Source organism: Canis lupus, chromosome 5 (genome assembly GCF_011100685.1).
Source record: "Canis lupus familiaris isolate Mischka breed German Shepherd chromosome 5, alternate assembly UU_Cfam_GSD_1.0, whole genome shotgun sequence".
NCBI lineage: Eukaryota > Metazoa > Chordata > Mammalia > Carnivora > Canidae > Canis > Canis lupus.
Window position 1 is genome coordinate 32,295,163 of NC_049226.1, and position 22,508 is coordinate 32,317,670.

The 22,508-nt window shown below is 47.1% G+C and overlaps 1 protein-coding gene across 4 annotated transcripts; it reads right to left on the reverse strand.

The window, feature by feature from the left end:
- Window positions 1-247: 247 nt before the first annotated feature.
- Window positions 248-5,530, reverse strand: LOC607405 (C-type lectin domain family 10 member A). 4 transcript variants are annotated; one of them, XM_038536612.1, is made up of 10 exons: window positions 4,258-5,238; window positions 3,439-3,643; window positions 2,864-2,980; window positions 2,482-2,586; window positions 2,310-2,381; window positions 2,135-2,206; window positions 1,907-1,993; window positions 1,668-1,819; window positions 1,298-1,404; window positions 248-1,179 (listed from the first exon to the last, which is right to left on the reverse strand). In XM_038536612.1, the coding sequence occupies exons 2-10, from the start codon at window positions 3,503-3,505 to the stop codon at window positions 999-1,001; spliced, it is 960 nt and encodes a 319-aa protein (XP_038392540.1). In that variant the 5' UTR covers window positions 3,506-3,643; window positions 4,258-5,238; the 3' UTR covers window positions 248-998. The 4 variants fall into 4 exon arrangements, 2 of the variants coding, with proteins under 2 accessions (XP_038392540.1, XP_038392541.1); XM_038536613.1 differs by having other exon boundaries at window positions 248-1,155; window positions 4,258-5,225; XR_005359453.1 differs by having other exon boundaries at window positions 1,015-1,155; window positions 1,298-1,492; window positions 4,258-5,527.
- Window positions 5,531-22,508: the final 16,978 nt, after the last annotated feature.

Here is a 22,508-nt window from a genome sequence, read left to right on the forward strand (position 1 = left end):
TTGTATAGGAATTATACCTCAATAAAGTTGATTTTCAAAGTTCAAAAAAAAAAAAAAACCTTACATTGGCAAAGCAATGGAGAAGGGGAACCCTCATGCCCTGTTCATGGGATTGTAAACTGGTGCAGCCACTCTGGAAAATAATAGGTTCCTCAAAAAATTAATAATAGGACGACCATGTGATCCGACCCGGCCACTTCTGTGTATATCCAAGCAAAGGAAACGAAAACAGAGACTCAAAGAGGTATCTGCCCTTCCATATTCATTGTAGCATTTATTTAACGACAACCAAGATTTGGAAACAACCAAAATGTCCCCCGACAGATGCATGGATAAAGACATGGTGAAGAAAAAAAAAAAAGACATGGTGAAGGAAATGCTACCATTTGCAACAATAGGGATTGATCTTGAGGGCTTTATGCCAAATGAACAAGCCAGAGAAAGACAAATACTACATGGTACCATTTATATACATGGAATTGGAGGGAAATTAAATTCATAGAAACAGAGAGTAGAGTGGTGGGGCTGGGGAGTGGGGAAATCAGAAGGGGTTGGTAAATCTCTCAGCTGCCTAAGGTCTGAGGATCTCATGGTGATGACAGTCATTAACACTATTGTATAAATTGGAATTTACCAAGAGAGCTTAACTTACATGTTCTCTCTCTCTCTCTCACGCACGGGATAAATATGTGAGGTTATTAATGGGATGGAGCACCTCTTCACAGTGCATACGTACATCAAATTGCAATGACGTACACTTCACGTATCTCACAATTTTGTATGTCAATTAGACCTCAGCGCAGCTAAAGTTAACAAAAACCAAACACTGTGGGGACTCTAGAGACAGTCTTCTGAACACCAAGGAGAAAAACATTCACAATGGTGGCAGCGCCCCAACCTCCCTGGGCTCATCCCTCTCCCAGGCGGTCTCGCATGGGGTCTCAGGGAAAGGCCCCCTCCTGCTGCCCCCTGCCAGCCTGAGGCACCCCGTGACTGTGCTAGCTGGCCGAGCCCAGGCCGGCCTCGCACACCCAGCGGTAGGACCTCTGGCAGGCGTCGTCATTCCACTTGCCATCGGGGTGGAAATGGGCACAGTCCTCGCCCCCACCCAGCCCGTGTCCATGCCAGTCGTCCGGCTGGCCTGGCTTCCAGTTCCTGAGGAGAGAGGACCACAGCCACCTGGGATGGTCAGTGGGCACCAGAACCCAGGTCCGGGGCAAGGAGCTGAAAGCCAGACCCCAGAGGGGTCAGAGCCAAAGTGGGGGGAAGGACACGTGGAAAGCCAGGGAGTACTCACTTGAAATTGGTCTCGTAATCTGTCCCATCCACCCATTTCCAGATTCCTTCAGGGTCACTGAGGCCCATCCAGGTGTAGGAGGAGCCTATATGTTCCTGCACAAAAGTCTGGGACGACGGAAGGGCAAGGGGTGACGTCTCCCCAGCCCAGCCAGCTCCTAGCACTAGCAATTCTGAACTTGATATGTTCGTCCATCTGTCAAGGAGATTTGGGGTGTTTATCCCAACGCCACAGCCAATTAACTCCCTAAGGGTGGCTCAGAGGGTGTGGATTTCGAGTTCGCAAGGTGATCCCGGTGTGCAGCCAAGGTTGAGAACCCACTGCTGCCTGCCACAGGACCTTTGGGCCCTAGGCCCCCCAGAGCGCTCACCTGCTCCTCCCTGGAGTTGACGACCACCAGGTGCGCGCTCTCCAGCTGGCAGTACTTGTCCGCCTCGGGCCAGGACTTCCCGGAGCGGGAGAACCAGTAGCAGCTGCCCTCGTACTCCAGCCAGTTGGGGGCACAGCAAGTATTTCGGGAGCCTGCAGGGAGGGGGTAGGGAGGGTCTGAGACGCTACCCTGGTGGGACGAGTAGGAAATGGGACCCCCGGCAGCCACCCACCCCTCACCGTTGTTCTGGAGAGTGGCCATCTGGCAACTCAGGGCCTTCAGGTCTTTGGCCAGCTGCTGGACTCGAAGGACGGTGTCGGAATGACCTGAGACACACAGGGGGGCAGTGGGGGCAGTGCCTGGGTGCTCACCTGGAAGCCAGGTGTCCCCGCTCCAGGCTGGCCTAGGAGCACACGCATGCCACACCCGGTGGAGGGGAGCAGGGGACAGGGCAGCTGGGGGCTGACCTGCTTGGAGCTCCTGCAGCTCTTTCTCCAGCTTGCTCTCCAGGAAAAACACTTTGTCGTTCAAACTTCGGGCTGGAGGGGCGGGCACTCAGCATCGTGAGGCTGCCCCCACCCTCCGGCCCACCAAGCCCGGCTGCCCCCTCCACACCCCACACAGGCTCCTGAGGTGTCTCACCTGCTTGCAGGTCCTGTTTGTGGTTTTCCACCTCGGATTTCAGAGATGTTACCATTTCTTGCAAAAGGCCACCTGGAGGACGTGGGGACTTGAGCTCGCGACTCAGCTCCTCCCCGCTCCCCGCTCCCCACTCCCCCGCCACAGTCCCCAGCCCCTTCTCTGCCAGGCTCACCCTGTGCTTTCAGGGCCTGCACCTCAGCCACGGCGGCCACGTTGTTCGAAGTGAGGTTGCTGAAAGTTGCTCTCAGGGTCGCCAGGTCCCTCTGGAACTGGGAGTCTGGTCGGGGGTGGGACAAGCGGTGCTGACATTTATCAGGCCCTCTGTGATGGGGGCACATGACCTCACGTGACCCAACCCAAAGGGACAGGCACTGTGATTACCCAGTATCCCGATGAGGAAGCCAAGTTTGGACCGGTTAAGCCACTTGGCTACATTATCCCACCGATAGGGGACCAACCCAGCAGCCCCCACAGTGGCCATTGTCCCTGGCGGCGTCCCACCCACCGCAGCGCCCCATAGGGTCTCCCCTCGCTGCCCACGCTGCGCCCCTCACTCTGGGATCCGATCACACAGATGCCGACCAGCAGGAGGAGGCTGAGGCCCAGGGAGAACAGGAGAGGCCGGGGACCTGAGCAGAGCTGGTGCAGAAAGGGCAGGGGAGGCGGCAGCCCTGCAGGAGGAGGGGGCATCAGGATGTGGGGGGGCAGGGGAGAGCCCCAGGGGCCTGTCGGGGTCAAGGCCATGCTGGTGGGAGGCCGCCCCAGGTCACTGTGGGTCAGAGGATGCTCAGGGGGATGCCAGCACATGTTCTCAGCCTCGTGGGCTCCTCACAGCCATGGGGACACATGTACGCAGCCAGGCCCTCGCAGACTCATACACACCTGTGCCATCAGGGTCACAAGTGAGGTTCCTCCCAAATCCAAATGCTCTTCCCCCAAATATAGGAATCCAGGCCCACTGTGACCCTATTGCTGGCCCCATCTTTCTCAGGACCTTGAATAGTCTTCACACCAGGGTCCCCAGAGGCTGGGGCCAGACCCTCGTAGGGGTGCAGTGTGACATGACGGCAAATCTCCTACCCAACCTAAGAGGGAATTCAAGGAGGGAACGCGGTCCCCTTCCACTTACCTTCTCTTGATCCCTGACTTTGCTTCTCGCTCTCCAAGTGCTGGAACTTTTCATACTGCATGGACATGCTTGGACCAACCTGGGGGCCGTCCGTGCTGACAGGGAGGCAGGAGCTGGGGCCAAAGGGGAGGCTGGGTGGACTCGGATGGAGTGGACGTCAAGACCACAGTCCAGGGAGGAGGTAAGGCTCCCGTTGAGGATGAACCTGGGGTCAGGGGTTGGAGAGAGACTTGGGGATGGTTCTAGGTGCACAGGGGAGGTTGGAAGTGGGGTCAGGACTGGGCAACAGGCGGGGAGGGTAGAGGTGGGATGAGCTGGAGTCTGAAGGTGGAGGTGAAGTGAGAGCTAAGTGTGCTGCTAGGACCGGGTGCACCGAGGGGCCTTGGTGGCTGGGGGCTGGCACCGAGGGGCCTTGGTGGCTGGGGGTCCTCAGGGCTCCTGTTGGAGCCATGTATGGGGCTGGACCTCACCCTGGTGCTGACGCTGGAAACAGAGTCCATGGTCCACTTTGCATTGGGGCTGGCAGTAAGGTTCACATTGTCCCTGGGGTCAGAGCTGTGGTTAGGGCTTGAGGGGGAGCTGGGTTCGTATTAGGGTTTAGGGCTGCGGCAGGCCGGTAGGGGCCGGAATGGGGCTGAGTCTGCCTCCCAGTGTGAGCGACGCTTGCCCGCCCTACTGCAAGCCAAATCCAGTGACAGGAGTAGAACCTGAAATCCACACTTGGCCATCCAACCCCCACGCCACCCCCTACATTTCTTCCCACTCAAGCCCACCTGAGACCCACAGTTCCCATCTCCTTGAAGCGCCTGGCCCCATTACCTGTGGAACGTCTGAAGGCTGCGATTTTGGGGTTCCTTGTGCAGCAATGACCAGAATTGGGAAACACAAAGTCCTGGATAGTCGAGGTGGGGGTGACGGGCAGGGGGAGGCCCCTCCGTGACCAGGGTCCTGCGGGTGGCTGTATCTGCAAGCCTGGCAGGAACTGGGATCTGGTGTTTCACCGTCTTCAGGAGGAATTAGAGTGGAGGACTTGCAGGCCCGTAGGGACTGGCTACAGGGCAGCCCAGCTCTCCCCCTCCAGGGTGTATCTACTCTCTTTCCGCTGCTCACTGCTGCTCGTGAGCTGCCCCCCTCCAACTTCCTCATTCTTGAGAAGGGAGCCAGACCAGAAGAGACCAGAGACAGTGATCCATCTCCTCTGCCCACACCCCCTTTCACTTCCTGCATCTGAAGTTCCCAGATCTGTGTCCCCCACATCACACAGCTGAGTCCAGAGGAGCCCATTTCTCTGCTCTTGCTCAATCCGACCCAGTCCTGGCACATGAGCTTCCCCTGGGACCTCGGCCAGTGTGCTTCCCTACCCCCCTGCCCCATTCCGGCTGGCCCTGTGCTGGAGGGAACAGAGAGATGGCAGAGTGGGGATTCCTGGACCCCCCGGGACACATGCCAGGTATTAACCGTTCGGTTCCCACAAGAATCCCGGGAGGCGTTTTGGATGCTGGACCGAGGCTCAGAGCCAGGGCCTGGGCTGCCCACATTTAGGACTCCGCTGAGCGCAAGGGCCAGGATTCAAGCCCTGCATGCTCCCTGACCCCCTGGCCTGGAGCCCTGCACTCACACTGTCTTCAAGAAACGACCTCCTTCTACTCCCACCACCTGCAAATTGTGTTAAGGGGGCTGCCCCGAATTCACACACACAGTCTTCTCCATCAGAAGGAACTTCCGTGTCTTGAAAGGTGGAGAAGGGGGATCCCTGGGTAGCTCAGAGGTTTAGCACCTGCCTTTGGCCCAGGGCTTGATCCTGGAGACCCAGGATCAAATCCTGCATCAGGCTCCCTGCATGGAGCCTGCTTCTCCCTCTGCCTCCCTCTCTCTCTCTCTGCCTCTCATGTATAAATAAATAAAATCTTAAAAAAAAAAAGAAAGGCGGAGAAGGAAAGCCAATGCATCTTATGTTGTCTTTTCTGTACCAATGGGATTGTGTGCTACTTGTTTTTTTTTAAGATCTTATTTATTATTTGAGAGAGAAGGAGACAGACAGGAGGGAGAGAGCACGAGCAAGGGAGCAGCAGAGGGAGAGGGAGAAGCAGACGCCCAGTGGAGCAGGGAGCCTGAGGCAGGACTCGATCCCAGGATCCCGAGATCATGACCCGAGCTGAAGGCAGCCTCTCAACCGACTGAGCCTCCCAGGCACCCCTACTTGCTTTTTTATCATTTGGTATTCAGATCGGTATTTGTCACAGGTTGGGTTTTTGGAAGCCAACGCTGAGACTGAAGTTGGGGTGCAAGCTATGTTTTAGGGATTGACACCTGAGAAAGGAATGAAGAAGAAGGTAGACGGGGCAGAGGGAGAAGGTAGACAGCTGTGCAGGCCCCACGAAGCTGCAGCCAACGCAACAGGGTCTCCGGGCCATTGGGCCTGGCCTGTTGGGGGTGTCTGCACCCAGTGGAGTGGGGCCTTCATAACCCCACGTGGCTCAGGCACAGGGGCCGGGCCACCCCAGTAGGGGTGTGACCTTGGGGGAGGTGGCATCTGCACAGATCACAGCCCCCACATGGGGCCCCACACGTCCTTACCCAAAGAAGGTGGAGGCAGGCTGCGGGGAATCCAGGTAGCTCACCTCTGTGTCCGCCACAGTGTTGCACTGTGTTGACCCAGGTATACTAAACACTTATGCGTTATTCATTCTTGTCCACGGAGAACATTCACTCTATTCATTCACCCATGCATTATCCATCCATTCGAAAAAGTACTTCCTGAGTGTCTACAGTATGCTGGATGCTCTCCTTTTTGCAGTGAACAAACTGACCAAAAACGCCAGATTCTTGTAGAATTTACATCCTGGCGGGTGACAGATGAACAAAATAAATGAGTGAAATCTACAGAAAACGTTACACGGTGATGAGTACGACAGAAGGAAATAGAGCAGGGACGTGAGATAGTCAGTTTTCAATAAGGCCATCAAGAGTAAGGTGTCAGTGTAGGCCTTATGGAAAGGTGAGGTCGGAGCAAAATTCACAAGTTGGTGAGATAGCAAGTCGTGAAGGGCTCCAGGAGGAAGAGGGCTCCAGCTGGGATCGAGTCCAGCATTGGGCTCCCTGCAGGGAGCCTGCTTCTCCCTCTGCCTGTGTCTCTGCCTTTCTCTGTGTGTCTCTCATGAATAAATAAATAAAACCTAAAAAAAAAATTAAAAAGGCACAGCAAATGCAAAGGCCCTGGGGTGGAAGAAAGTCTAGTATGCAAAAAGATCAACCATTTGGCAGAGATGCCAGAGATTTTATAGAGAAGTGAGCAACAGAGATGAGGAGTAGAGGAGTCACCAATCCTTCAGGGTCCTTACACTATTGTTAAGGATTTGTTTTTTTTTTTTTTTTTTTTTTTTTTTTTTTTTAGGAAGGATTTGTTTTTATCCCACATTATAGGGGCAGGCTGTGGAGGTGTCGGAGCAAAGGAGGGAACATGTTAACTGTAACCTCTCACCGGCCAGGGTGGAAACTGAGAGTCCTGGTAAGGGGCGGCTATGATACCCGGGTGAGGGGTGTGTGCCTGGGGGTGGCTCCGATTCTGAGTATGTTGCAAAGGTAGAGTCAACAGGATTAGGCTGATAAATTGTATGTGGGTTTTGTGTGTGTGTGCGTGCGCACACGCACACACACACACACACACACACACACACACTAGTTCTCCTTCCAGATCCTAAAATAAACTCTGAGTATTTCCCATAAATCGCTGACTCCTTAGGAAAAAACAGCTTTATCCCGGACTTTTGCGGTGCCAATGCCTGAAGATATGTCACGACCTTTTGTGCCTCTAATAATCGTGTGAGAGCAGAATTTGCCATCATGAGCAGAATGATTAAAAAACAAAAACAAAAAACCCCCACCTGTTAGCCCTGGTCATCGTGCAGAGTGTCCTCTGCATACCCCGCTGTGCTCTTGCTCAGTAAGCCGGTCCTCCCAAAGGCCGATTCCCTTTGCCAGTAACCTTCTTTACTTTTCCTAAATTATGCTTTCGCCTCTAAGACCTCTTTCATGGTTGACAAGCACGCTTCCCTGTGGCGCCTTAGCCCTCTCCCAGCACCTCAGCTGCTCAGGGTTTTGTTTTTTTTTGTTTGACCTGGTGCAGTGACCCAGAACCTCATGTCCGCAGCATCCAAGCCCTTAGGGTCGCCTTGACTTGCCACCGGCCATGACGTTATTACATGGGGGAGCTCTGCGGCTGCCCGACAGGCTGGGAGCCTGCAGTCTTGGTCCTCTGCCCCCACCGCAAAGGCCCATACCCATTTTCTCCCGTAACCGGAATCGATCACCTGCAAAGCAAAATTATCTCCTCCCCCACACTTGACAGTTATTTTGAGGAGCCCAGATCAGGCAGGTGTCAGTGGCATGTTCGAATTTCAACGGGACCAAGGCTGTTTTCCCTGAGCAGGTGGGTTCTTTCCTTGGGTGCTGGGAGCTCCAAAGTCCAACGATCCCAGATTGTGCGGATGAAGGGCAAGTGCTCTTTGGTGGAGGTGAGAGGAGATGCTGCCCTCCCTGTCCCTTGGTCATGATGTGGCCTTGGGGGAGATGGTACCATACTGGCCGCTGATGGGAGGTGCATACCCACCAGTGGCTCAGGCATGAGAGGTCAGGGACAGGTAGTAAAATAATATGTTTACCCCATTTCCAGCCCCCAAGCCCAGAGACAGCAATTTAATGTGTGTCTTTTCAGACCTATTTCTGTGCATATTTGTACACCTGTAAAGCAAACATAAACATATACGGATGTGGTAAGTTGAGTTTTGTGGGATTTTTTTAAATTTTTATTTATTTATGATAGTCACAGAGAGAGAGAGAGAGAGAGGCAGAGACACAGGCAGAGGGAGAAGCAGGCTCCATGCACCGGGAGCCCGACGTGGGATTCGATCCCGGGTCTCCAGGACCGCGCCCTGGGCCAAAGGCAGGCGCCAAACCACTGCGCTACCCAGGGATCCCTAGTTTTGTGGGATTTTTTTACACAATTTTTTCTCCATTATCATATGTCTGCCTAAATATGGGTCTGGAGGGTTTTCCCATGCCACTGCCCACGGCCCTCCGTTTAAAAGCCATGCAGTGCTCCAGAGCATACACGTGCCAGACCCTATGTGATGACTCCCTTGGTGATGCATTTTTGAGATGCAACATCTTGGACTTTTGTAAATCATGCTAAAGTGAACAGGCCCATATATGCCTGTCTGTGCTAAGAAGCAAATAATTGCTCTTGGTTACACATCCAGAAGCAAAATGAACAGAAACACCAATCTTAAAATTTTAAAGTGTATGGATACGGCCAGGGTGCTCTAAAAAGACATGACCAATTCATTTTCTCCCCACTGCGTAGGAGGATATTAATTTATCCGCACCTTCACCGACAAACCTGTAAATTTTCATCAATATGATGTTCAAGAAATATCTTCTGTCTTATTTCAATTAGCACCTAACTGGTGGCTGGTTTGGAAGAAGCAAAGCTTTGCATTACATTTTAGGTTTAGAAACTGTCAGAAGCTCTTTTATTTAATTAAAGCTTATTATGAGCAACCACAACTGGGAGACACATGTGCATCAGTTATTCTAAAACAGTATGTACACTTGCAGAGCGCCTGGCTGGCTCAGTCCATACAGTGTGTGACTCTTGATCTCGAGGCTGCGAGCTCAAGCTCCATGTTGGGTGTAGAGTTTACTTTAAAAAATAAATAAATAAAATCCTTAATATAAAATAAATAAAATAAAATAAAATAAAATAGGGGTACCTGGGTGGCTCAGTGGGTTTGCGTGTCTGCCTTCAGCTCAGGTCATGATCTCAGGGTCCTGGGATCGAGCCCCACATTGGGCTCCCTGCTTAGGGAAGAGTCTGCTTCCTCTGAGGGAGCTCAGAGGGATCTCCCTCTGCCCCTCCTGTCCTCGTGCTCCCTTTCTAGCTCTGCTCTCTCTCAAATAAATAATCTAAAAAATAAAAATAAAAATAAATCAGTAGACTTGCATTAGATGCTATCCTGAATTTTTAGAGTATGTGAAATAAGGGATTGTGTTTCAGGTGCTTTAAAGGAATGTTTTTAAGTGAATTCATTTAAAATTAGGTCTCCAGGGATTAACAATAAGTATACTTGGAGAAAATGACTATTTCCCTTTTTTGGCAATGCATTATGACTTCCCACTGTTATCGAAATATTTCTCACAAAACTTGATGTCCATAGAAACAGAAAGATTTACACTTTCTACAGGAAAAGGCAAGCCTCTGGGTACAATGATTTGATAAGAGAATATTTATCTCTTTACATTAAATGGCTAAAAAGCCATAGAAAAGAAATCCATCACAACCCTCAAAGCAGGGTTGAATTTAATCTCATGTGGAGACACTTGCCTGACCAGAGTGTTCACAAATAATTGTTTGTTTGTTTAGCTCCATGGGTTGTAAATACCCAAGTTCTCAGAATAAAGCACTGATAACATAGCATCACTATTTTTTTCCTTTTATAAAGGAAGACTTTTGGTTTCTGACTTCAGATTCTCCTTTTCTCAAAGATGGGAGCTTGCATTATTCTGTTTCCATACAAGAGGGAGTTTCTCTTCAAGAATAATGCTTTTAAAGACGCCTGGGTGGCTCAGTGGTTGAGTGTCTGCCGTGGGCTCAGGTCCTGATCCTGGTATCCCAGGATCGATTCCCGCATCAGGCTCCCTGCATGGAGCCTGCTTCTCCCTCTGCCTGTGTCTCTGCCTCTCTCTCCCTCTCCCTCTCTCTCTCTCTCTCTCCTCTCTGTGTATTCTCATGAATAAATAAATAAAATCTTAAAAAAAAAAGAATAATGTTTTTATTTCCATAAGCTTTCCCTCTATATGATTTGGATGCACTCCTTTAAGGACACAATTACCCACCACTTATTTTGGTGCATTTCACCTTTTATCCTATGTGACATCCACCCCACCCCATTTCATGCTTTTCATCTGAAAGTCTCTTTTGTCACGTTTCACCTGTTCAATTTTTATCAGCATTTGTCTAGAATATATTTCCCTGTCTTTATTCAACATGTTTGTGTTGCTTTGTCTTAAATATATGACCATGAAAGAAAAGAAAAGAAAAATAAGTATACGGCCATGGCTTATAAACAGCATGTAACTGGATTTCTTTAACCCAATCTAAGAGTTTACATCATTTGTTGGGAGCAGCTCAGGACAAGAGGCTCTTAACCTACAAAAATAGACATATTAGCCTGTCAGTAGATCTGTCCACAGAGACCTGGCAGGCCAGAAAGGACTAGCATAATATATTCAGGGTGCTAGGTGAGAAAAATATGCAGCCCAAAAAACCTTATCCAGCTAGAATGTCATTGAAAATAGAAGGAGAGATAAAAAGCTTCCAGGACAAACAGAAACTAGAAGAATTTGTGATCATCAAACCAGCTCTACAAGAAATATTAAAAGGGATCCATTAAGCGAAGAGAGAGCCCAAAAGTAACATAGACCAGAAAGGAACAGAGACAATATAAGGAAACAGTAACTTTAGTGGCAATACAATGGCACTAAATTCATAACTTTCAATAGTGACTCTGAATGTAAATGGGCTAAATGCCCCAATCAAAAGACAGGGTATCAGATTGGATGAAAAAGCAAGACTCATCGATATGCTGTCTGCAAGAGGCTTATTTTAGACACAAAGACACCTCCAGATTGAAAGTAAGCAGGTAGAAAACCATTTATCATGCTGATGATATCAAGAGAAAGCTGGGGCAGTGATCCTTGTATCAGACAAATTAGATTTCAAACCAAAAACTAATAAGAGATGAGGAAGGACACTATATCATAAATAAAAGGATCTATCCAACAAGAAGATCTAACAATTGTAAATACCTATGCCCCTAACTATGGGAATAGCCAGGTATATAAGCCAATGAATAACAAAATTAAAGAAACACATAGATAATAATATGGTAATAGCAGAGTTAAACCCATTCATATTTATTATAATGATCAACATATGTGGATTTATTCCTGCCATATAATTTCACATTTTCAATCTACCATATTCTTTCCTTTTTTTTTCTTCCTTTCCTGGCTTTTGACAGATTTGTTGTTGTTTTCCTTCTTGCATTTTCTTTCTCATGATGGTTTAGAAGCTATGCATCTTGTTTCCATTCTTTCAAAGATTATCTTCAAAATAGCTCTCTGGAAATATGTCATATCTTATATCCCTACATGGTACTCTGAAATGCATGGTGATTGGACTGAGCATGGGCCTTTTTTGTTCCATTATGCAGATAATTTGCTGGATCCTTTGCAGTTGAGATCTATGCTGCTGAGCTCTGGGGAATGCTTTTTCTTTTTCTTTTTTTCTTTTTAAAAGATTTTATTTATTTCTTTGAGATAGAGCCAGAGAGAACATGAGTGGGGAAAGGCAGATGCTTCACTGACTGAGCCACCCAGGTACCTGAGGAATGCTCTATTGGTATTTCTCTTTTCATTGTTTTGTATTGTCAAAGCACTTGTGCATAAATTCAGTAGGACAGAGTAAAAAAATATATGTATATTATAACCAAAATTAATGACAGAAGAAGAACCAGAAGGTAAAAGTTGGGGAAATTGCTCAGAAGCAGACCAAAAAGAAGCATTTTTAATAGCTAGTTACAAGATAAAGGATGCTCATTGTCACCAATTCTTTGTGAAGCTGTACTAAATGGTGCAGAAAGACAGGACAAATAAAACATACAGGGATTAGAACAGAAATAAAGTTGCCATCACCAGCAAATGATAGGATTGTCTACTTTAAGGATATTTATTTATTTGTTTATTTGTTTATTTATTTTAAGTAGGCTCCACACCCAGTATGGAGTCCCACATGGGGCTTGAACTCATAACCCTGCGATCAAGACCTGAACTGAGATCAAGAGTGGGCCGCTCAACCAGTGAAGCCAGCCAGCCATACTATTCCCCAGTATTGTATACTTTAAAAAAAAATCTCAGAGAATCAGTAGGCAAATGATTAAATTCTATAAATGACAAGGTTCATATTTTCAAATCTCCACTTTTCAAAGTTATGTTGGATGTCTACAAACCTTTCCAGTTTGGATGCCAGTGGGGTAACTGGCTGTTGGTAAGGGCTGTGCAGGCAGCGACTGGATTGGGCAGGTGTTAGACAAGGTAGAGCGTGACATTGGGCTTCATGTCACCTCTTTCCCTAGGAAGACCTAGTGAATTATGACATTGATGTCTCCTGGCATGCCTTGCCCCCCTCATTTTTTAAAAGATTTTATTTATTTATTCATGAGAGACACAGAGAGAGAGAGAGGGGCAGAGACACAGGCAGAGGGAGAAGCAGGCTCCATGCAGGGAGCCCGACGTAGGATTCGATCCCAGGACCCCAGGATCAGGCCCTGGGCTGAAGGCGGCGCTAAACCACTGAGCTCCCCAGGCTGCCCTCCCTCCTCATTTTTTAAATTAATGATGTATTTGTTATTTATTTTAGAGAGGAGGGGGAGGGAGAGGGAGAGAGAATCTCCAGCTGACTGGCCACTGGGTGTGGAGCCTGACGTGGGGCTTAATCTCATGATCCTGAGATCATGACCTGAATGGAAATCAAGAGTCAATGCTCAACCCACTGAGCCACCCGGGTGCCACCCCTGCCCCCAATTTTTATATAATCGAAAAAGATTGTCATTTCTTTCATGGCTTGTGGGTTTCTAGTCTTGCTTAGAAAGAGCACCCCATTTCAATTTTGTACATTCTCCTCAATTTTGTTCCAACGTATTTTTTAAAGATTTTTATTTTTAAGTAATCTCTTCACCCAACATGGGGCTAGAACTCACGAGGCCAAGATCAAGAGCCACATGCTCCACCAACAGAGTCAGCCGGGTGCTCCTGTTCCAATATTTTATAATGATTAATGTTTATATTTAAATAATCAATCCATCTGGAGTTTATCATTTCTGTGTAGTGTGTGAAATAGAAATCTGGCTTGGTTTTATTCCAAATGAAAAACTGATTTATAAACTATATTATGCTTTATGTTTTCTCCCAATGAATTGAAATAAGACTTCTGTTAAGTTCCTAACTATATTCATATATATTTCTGGCCCGGGAATCTGTTCTACTGATTTAGTTTCTCTTCTTGTGCTCGTGTAATACTGATTTGATTTCAACAAATTTAGAATAAGTTATCTGAAAGGAATCTATTCAAAACCCCCCACCCAGCCACACTTGCAGACAAAATGCAAAGGTGTCTACCCCTGGCCCTAATGCTCAGTTTTCCCAGGTCATGGTGCCCTACGTTCTTAGAAAGTAGACCCAGCTACAAAACATATTCCTCTCTAGCCTGACCACAACCCGCGACTGGACAAACCCCTTGAAGACCTGTCACCTCTTGCTCTTCCTGGCCAAGAGTAGACCCCTCCCCACTGTCACCCCCTTCCCATGGGTGCAGCTGCAACCCTCTCACATCCTTAAAGACCCCTAAAAAGGCCCAGGCGGACAGGAACACAGGGCCAACATTTCTCTTGATGTCTGGCCCGTCTCCTCCCTTGGAGAGCAAATCGACTCTGCCCTGCTTGTTGGTCTACTCTCGGTGTAATTCTTTGCCACTCACATTGCTGGCCAACCTGACATCATCTCTTACAATTTTTTAAGCGTAAAATTACATATATACTTAGGCTTTTATTCTTCTATGTGAACATTAGCATCATTTTATCCTGCCCTCCCCCCAAAACTGTTGGCATTCAGGTCAAAGTCTCATTATGTTTCTCTATCATTTCTCCAGTTGGCATTTACAGACCACCCCACCCCACAACAACGGCAGAAGATACATCATTTTCAAGTGTGGGGGGAACTTCCACCAAGATAGATAATTTCATGGATCACAAAACAAACTTGACGGATTTAAGCAAGTTGAAATTTTACAACGTATGTCCTCAGATAATAATGGAATTAAGCCAGGAGACAATTAGATAGAAAACAAAAAGAGAATTTAAAAATCTTCACCCAAAAGTTACACATTTCTAAATAATTCATGGGTCAAAGAGAAAGTCTCAAGAAAAATCAGAAATTATTTTAAACTGAACTACAATTAAAATACAACAGATCAAAATTTGTGGGATGCAGCTAAAGAAATACTTAGAATTTTATAACATAGAATGTTTATATTTTAAAAAGAAAAAAAGGTCTTGGAGTACCCAGCTGGCTCAGTAAATAGAACTTGCAACTCCTGATCTTGGGGTTATGAGTTTGAGCCCCTCATCTAGTATAGAGTTTATTTAAAAATAAGATTTTTTTAAAAAGAAAGGGAAAAGGTCTTAAATCAACAACCTAACATCCCACCTTAAGAAATTAGGAAAAGAACAAAACAAACCAAGAACAAGTGGAAGAAAATAAAGAAAGGAAAGAACATAAATAAATTACATTGAAAGCAGAAAAACAATGGAGAAAATCAATGAAACCAAAAGTGTGTTCTTTGAAAAGATCAACATTATTGATAAACCTTCAGCAGGACCGACAAAGAAAAAAAACAGGGGAAAAAAACAAAAATTACTAGTACCAGGAATAAAAGAGGGAATGTCATGTTGGACTGTGAAGAGATTAAAAGGACAATAAAGAAACATTATATGGAAAACTCTACGCCAAAATTTTAGCGACTTCAGTGAAATGGGGCAATTCTCCCAAAACCACAAACTATCAAAACTTACCTAAGATAAATTAAATCAAATGAATAGTCCTATGACTATTAAAGACACTGAATTTATTGCTTAAAATCTTCCCCAGGGGCACCCCCAGTGGCTTAGTGGTTTAGCACCGCCTGCAGCCCAGGGCATGAACCTGGAGACCCGGGATCGAGTCCCATGTTGGAGCCTGCTTCTCCCTCTGCCTGTGTCTCTCATGAATAAATAAAATGTTTAAAAATACATAAATAAATAAATAAATAAATAAATAAATAAATAAATAAACAAACAAATAAATAAATAAAACAAAATAAAATAAAAATAAAACCTTCCCCAAAAGAAATATCCAGCCTAGGTACCTTACCTAGAGAAGTCTACCAAACACTTCAAGAAGAAACAACACCAATTCTCTGGAATCTCTTCCAGGAAAACAGAAGAGGGCAAAACACTTCCCGATTCATTTTATTAGGCTAGCATTTTCCCTGCTGCCAAAACCAAAGATAATACAAGCAGACTATAGATCGGCATTTCTCATGACCATGCATCCTCAACCAAATATTAGCAACACGAATCTAGCAATATATAGAAAGGGTCATGGGCTACAACCAAGGGAGACTTTCCCAAGGATGCAAGGCTCAATGTTCAGAAATCGATCAAGGCAATCCACCATATTAACGGTCTAAGAAGAAAATCCACATAACTGTACCAATTCATTCAAAATAGTCACGAGACAAAATTCAATGCCCATTCATGTTTTTGTTGTTGTTGTTGTTGTTGTTGTTGTTTTTAAAGAAGACTCTCAACAAACCGATAGAAGGGAATTCCTTCAACCTGATGAAGGGCAGCCACACTAGTATTTCATCCCATTGTCTTCGGACAAACTCTCCTGGATTTTTCTTTCCTATACATTTTGCTCTAAGATTGGTCTTAACTCCAGGTCTTAAATCCAGTCTAGACCAGAGCGAAGCTTTGGGCAGCACAACTCAGGATCTGCAAGAATGGGGCTGTAGCAGATACCCCAAGGCTTTCCTCAGATCCCTTCCAGATCCTTTCACTCTTGCTCTTCACGGCCACAGCCAACACCTGTGTCTCTTTGTCAGAAGATGGGCCCCCGGCTATGGGGACATGCTGCATCTGGGCACACAGAGAGCAGGAAGTACCTTGGGATCTCCATGCTTGCCAACCAGTGGCCATCGGGTACAAGAGTAGAAGTGCTCCAGAGCCTTGCTCCTGGCTGGGGAAGCTTTGAGATGGGACAGGTCATTGGGACTGAGCTAGTTACACGACCACCACCACTGGCACAGGACTGGCACAGGACTGTGCTCAAGATAACCCTTCACATTTCCCAGCAAGTTGCTTTCACAAGAGTCCCACCTTGGGGTCATCTTGGGCCACAGCCTGGTGTGACCTCCACATCTTCCTCATCCCACTTCCCCACCTGTTTCCCTTGGAACATTTTCTAACAAACCACTTTCACAAAGATCCTCAGTGCGGGGCCTGCTGCTGGTGAACCTAGGACAGGAGTCATGGGCTATTCTCCCCACTGAGCCTCAGGGTTGGGGCAAAGGAGAGAGGAATTTGAGGAAGAAGCCCATGATCTGGTACCATTGCGGCTGGCGGTCAAGATGCTCCTCACAGCAGGCCTCCAATATGGCCAATAGGGTCTGTTGGGGTGTCCCCGAGACTCTTATGGGACCCTCTCAGGGACTATGGCAGTCCCTCATGAGAACAACAAATTCTCTGGCTACCCTCTGATGGCCACCATCAGCTCCTGCCCCAGGGTCTCCTTCAGCCTCCTTCTGCCACAAATTCCTCTTCAGCAGGGTCCTCCCTGTATGACTCCAGCCTGGTGTCCGTGGAGTCCACCAGGCTCACAGGTTCCCTGAAATCCTTACCCCAGCAGACAACCAAGTGCAGCCTGACTCTCTGATGCACAGGGCAGCTCCAGCCCTCATTCTTTACCCTTCAGATGTCTCCTGTCAAGGGTGAGTGTCTTTCCCCATGATTGCCCTCAAAACTCCTGAAAGTCTCCCCTAAAGCTCTTCCTATCCCTCTCGAATAGCCATCACAACAGTGTCTGCTGCTTACCTACCATGTGGCCTGAGAACGACATGCCTTTCTCCCTTGCAGACACCCCATCTCTACTGTGGTTCCCTTTGGACCCCAGCATCTGGCTAATGGGTTGTAAAGAAACATTTCCCTCCTCCAAAGACTTGAATCTCTTGCCATATCTAAGAATTTCCTTGAAATAAGCCCCTTAACTCCCTAGTCCTCTATTATAGGGGCTGGAAAGAGTGGTGGCAGCTTGTTTTGCCGCCTCTTGGTAAATCCTCCCTAGATGTGTCCGGCTCCCCCTCTGGTTTAAAGGCATGGCGTCATCAACCATCATTCTCAGCTTTGGGAACGCAGCCACATTTCAATAAAAACAGGAAAAGTATCATTTAATCTCTCATGTGGCCGTGTCGCTTTTCTCGCTTCCTTAATTGGGCTTTGCCAAGGTTTTATTTATCACGTGAGAGTTTTGGTAAACAGATTTTTGCTAAGAGAGTAGAAAAGACGAGCTACAGACTTGGAGAAATATTTGCAGTCCACACACCCAACAAAAGGCCAGCGTCTAGAACACATAGAGAATTCTCAGAACCCATGGGACCCCTGGGTGGCTCAGTGGTTTGGCGCTTGCCTTCAGCCCAGGGCGTGATTCTGGGGTCCCAGGATCGAGTCCCACATCGGGCTCCCTGGATGGAGCCTGCTTCTCCCTCTGCCTGTGTCTCTGCCTCCCTCTCTCTCTGTGTCTCTCATGAATGAATAAATAAAAAATCTTAAAAAAAAAAAAAAGAATTCTCAGAACCCCACTCAGTCAAGAGATGACTAATGTGGGCTTTAGTGTCTTCTGCTGCTGTATTCGCTTATTACTTTGACGCCAGGAGGTGCTCAGATATATTTATTGAAAGAAATTATTCTAAATGCCCCCAAAAATACTTTCTTAGCTTTTCAAATAAATTTACTCAACTATAATTATACAATGATATATTAAAAAAAAAAAAAAGAATTCTCAGGACGCCTGGGTGGTCAGCGGTTGGGTGTCTGCCTTTGGCTCAGGACATTGATCCCGGAGTCCCGGGATCGAGTCCCACATCGGGCTCCCTGTGTAGAGCCTGGTTCTCCCTCTGCCTGTGTCTCTGCTTCTCTGTGTGTGTCTGTCTCTCATGAATAAATAAAATCTTGAAAAGAAAAGAATTTTCAAAATCCAGAAAAACGAAAGAATCCAATTAGAAAAATGGGCAAAAGACACAAAGTGACATTTCTCCAAAGAGCATATGCAGATGGCAACTGAGCCTATGAGACAATGCGCAATGTCATCAGCCACCAGGAAGTGCAAATGAAAACCACAGTAACCTACCACTACACACTTAGCAAAAGAGCTAAAATTTTAAAAATTACTGCTAGCAGTCAAACGCAAGTGAGGCTACAGAAAAATGAGAATCATTCTCATGCTGGTGGTCAGGTTATGAATTGGGGTGCCCACTCTGGGAAACAGTTTAGCACTTTCTTCTGGAAACAAGCAACCAATCCCTCAAAAGACATCCTCCTTTTGCACATTTATCCCCAAGAAAAGAAAATTTGTGTGCATAAATGTTCACAGCAGCTTTATTTGCAAGAGTCAAAGCCCAGAAACAACCCCGGGACCTGCAGGGTATATGGTTAGACAAACCGTGGACGTCGATCCCACGGAATACCACTCAACAATAAAGAGAGTGAGCTACTCACACATGTAACAGCTTGAATGCATCTCTAGGGAATTGCGGTGAGTGAAAAAAGCCGATCCCACATGGTTACACACGATATGGGTTCCGTTTTTACAACATTCTTGAAATTACAAAGTCATCGAAATAGAGAACATACGAGTGGCTGTCAAGGTTTGGGAGTCAGGCAGGGGGCGGGCTGGGGCACAGGGGGAGGCATGGTTATGAGGGCGCAGCCCTAGGGACCCTCTCGGTCAGGACCTTGACTGGGTCAATGTCAACAGTCTGGTCATGGTCAAATTCTACCACAGTTTTGCAAGATGTCACCCTTGGGAGGAATTGGGGGAAGGTTACATGGGGCCTGTCCATGTTCCTCATGCACCTGCATGCACCTCCAATTACCTAACCATAAGAGTTTAATTTAAAAAAAAAAAGATGTATTTTTTTATTATTATTATTTTAGAGAGAGAGAGGGAGAAGTAAACTCCCCACTGAGCTCGGAATCCCACAACCCAGGGCTCCATCCCGTGACCACGAGATCATGACCTGAGCCCAAAGTCAGACACTCAACCACTGAGCCACCCAGGCGCCCCTTCAGTCTTTAGTTTTTAGTTATAAAAACAAGAGGTTGTACATTTTCCTCTGAGCCCGGCTTTTTGCTATGTCCCATAGGTCTTGATGTATTTCTTTCTTTTCTGGGTAATTTTCACCTTGAATCTGGTGATACAGGAAAGCAGCTCTTCATTTACAAACAGCTAAGACGTGTTTGTTCTCTTTTTGTTCTTTATATATGATTTTAATGTAGTTGTATCTCAGAGAATGAAACCTTAAAAATCTCTCCTTTTGGGGGCACCTGGCTGGCTCAGTCAGTGGAGTATGCAACTCGATCTTGGAATCATAGATCGAGTTAGTAGAGATTACTTTAAAAATAAAATAAAATAGGGGATCCCTGGGTGGCTCAGTGGTTCAGCGCCTGCCTTTGGCCCAGGACGCGATCCTGGAGTCCCGGGATCAGGTCCCGCGGCAGGCTCTGGGCATGGAGCCTGCTTCTCCCTCTGCCTGTGTCTCTGTCTCTGTCTCTCTATCATGAATAAATAAATAAAAACTTTTAAAAAAATAAAGAAGATAAAATAAAATAAAATCCCAACATAAGCATTTTTTAAAATCTCTCCTTTTTGCCTGTGTTCTTCCTTTGATTGCTGTGGCACAACTACTTCTAAAAGCGCGGTATAAGCAACTTTTCATTTTTGCTTATTATTATTATAGGAAGCTGTTGGCTTCCACTGCATTGTTCATCTTTCAGAGACAGTTTGACTTTACTGAATGTTCTTCTTACAACAGAACATTAGTGTGTCACTCTAATAACTCGAAAGAACAGAAAATTATGCTTATTGTCATTTTCTTTTTTTTTAAGATTTTATTTATTTATTCATAGAGACAGAGAGAGAGAGAGAGAGAGAGAGAGAATGAGAGGCAGAGACACAGGCAGAGGGAGAAGCAGGCTCCATGCAGGGAGCCCGACATGGGACTCGATCCAGAGTCTCCAGGATCACGCCCTGGGCTGCCGGCGGCGCTAAACCGCAGCGCCAGTGGGGCTGCCCTATTGTCATTTTCATTTTATTTTTGTCTTACTTTTTTCCCCCCATCTTGTCTTTGATACAGAGGCACCTTGGATACAACTGATGAGTCATATTGATACCTTTTTTTTTTTTTTAAAGAAATTTCTTGGGACGCCTGGATGGCTCAGTGATTGAGCGTCTGCCTTCGGCTCAGAGTCAGGATGTGACCCCGGCGTCCTGGGATTGAGTCCCGCATCGGGCTCCCTGCAGGGAGCCTGCTTCTCCTTCTGCCTGTGTCTCTGCCTCTCTTTGGGTGTATCACGAATAAACAAATACTTTTTTTAAAAATTAAAATTAATGGGATCCCTGGGTGGCACAGCGGTTTGGCGCCTGCCTTTGGCCCAGGGCGCGATCCTGGAGACCCGGGATCGAATCCCACGTCGGGCTCCCGGTGTATGGAGCCTGCTTCTCCCTCTGCCTATGTCTCTGCCTCTCTCTCTCTCTCTCTCTGTGTGACTATCATAAATAAAAAAATTTGGGGGATCCCTGGGTGGCGCAGCGGTTTGGCGCCTGCCTTTGGCCCAGGGCGCGATCCTGGAGACCCGGTATCAAATCCCATGTCGGGCTCCCGGTGTATGGAGCCTGCTTCTCCCTCTGCCTATGTCTCTGCCTCTCTCTGTGTGTGTGACTATCATAAATAAATAAAAATTTAAAAAAAATTTTTTTAATTAAAATTAAAAAAATAAAAAGCCTGGAGAGAGCCCAGTGTAACCACTGAAAGGATCCCATGAGGCAGCGGTCACTTTCAGACACCAGGGTTCCAGGGAAATATCTCAAGAAAGCACAGGGGGTGGGGAGGAGTTCACAGGATCAGGCCTCAGGGTAGGGTCAGATCTCTTGGCAAGCAGCATCCCGGAAGCTAGAAAATACAGAGCAAGGCCTACAGAGCAGTGAGGGAGCATATTTGCCACCCCATAGCCTATATTCCCACAAATGACCAACCGATCTTTCAAAAACACATCCTTCCCCTATACGCTTTTCTAGAAAGCTAGAGAGGATGCTTTAGCAAAACAAGAGAATAAACAAAGAAAGAGGAAGGCAAGGATTCAGGGAAGAGAGGGTCCAACCCAGGAGAAAGAGAGGAGACCAGAAATTACGCAGGATAAGTGGGAAGTCCCAGCATAAAGGCTCTGCCAGGGGACCCTGGGTGGCTCAGTGGTAGAGCATCTGCCTTCGGCTAAGGTTGTGATCTCAGGGTCCTGGGATGGAGTCCCGCATCGGGTTCCCAGCAGGGAGCCTGCTTCTCCTTCTGCCTGCTTCTCCCTCTGCCTGTGTCTCTGCTTCTCTGTGTGTGTCTCTCATGAATAAATAAATAAAATCTTGGGGAAAATAAAAAAGACTCTGCCAGCCGGCTCTGCAGCAGCTCCAAGGGCATGAATGGAGGCCCCAAGCCTGGCAGGCAGGTGGCAGTGGGGGTATAAGGGGTGCACAGAGCAGATAGACAATGAACCGCTGGGTCCTGAACTCCAGGACCCCACCCAGGCCCCGTATGAAACCCCCCTTGGGCCCTAGCAACATCTTTGCATGGTCCTAAACCTTGGTAAATCATGAGAATAAAAGTTATTTTAACGACAATCAATTCTGGTGACTAGTGTCCCTTCACCCTCCTTTACACTGTCCTCTGGGTCAGGTGGCTTTTTCTCAACAAGCTAAGAAGTCAGGCAGGAAATCCATTTGCCCTGAGTATGCTGGGGGACACGAGTGTGTGGTTTGCAGTCACAGCGTGCATCCCTCTGTTGGTCCATAAGCGATGGCTCTTGGGGTGCCTCTGTCAGCGGCGCTGTGGACTCACTGGGGGAGCAGCTGACATCAGTAAGAACAAGGAGGCCACGATTACCTTTCTCTTCTCTCTCTGGAAGGTCACCTGACATCTTCGTCACATGCAGAAGCAAACGGTGAGTCTTGTACCAAGAAGATAGGGAAAATGAATTTTCAAGGTATGTTGGAAGATGACTACAAATATTTTATTATTTTTGAGGACTGTGTGATATTTGTGGCAGCTTCCAGCTTTTTAAAGTTGTGGGGCATACTCTGGTTTCTCTTCAGAT

What these genes read in the sequence shown, in the direction of transcription:
- LOC607405 (XM_038536612.1), bottom strand. Translation starts at nt 3,505, where the DNA reads ATGTCCATGCAGTATGAAAAGTTCCAGCACTTGGAGAGCGAGAAGCAA. An exon ending in AAGTCAGGGATCAAGAGAAG is followed by an intron (nt 2,981 to 3,438) that starts GTAAGTGGAAGG and finishes CTCCTCCTGCAG; the next exon opens with GGCTGCCGCCTCCCCTGCCC. An exon ending in CAAACAGGACCTGCAAGCAG is followed by an intron (nt 2,207 to 2,309) that starts GTGAGACACCTC and finishes CCGCCCCTCCAG; the next exon opens with CCCGAAGTTTGAACGACAAA.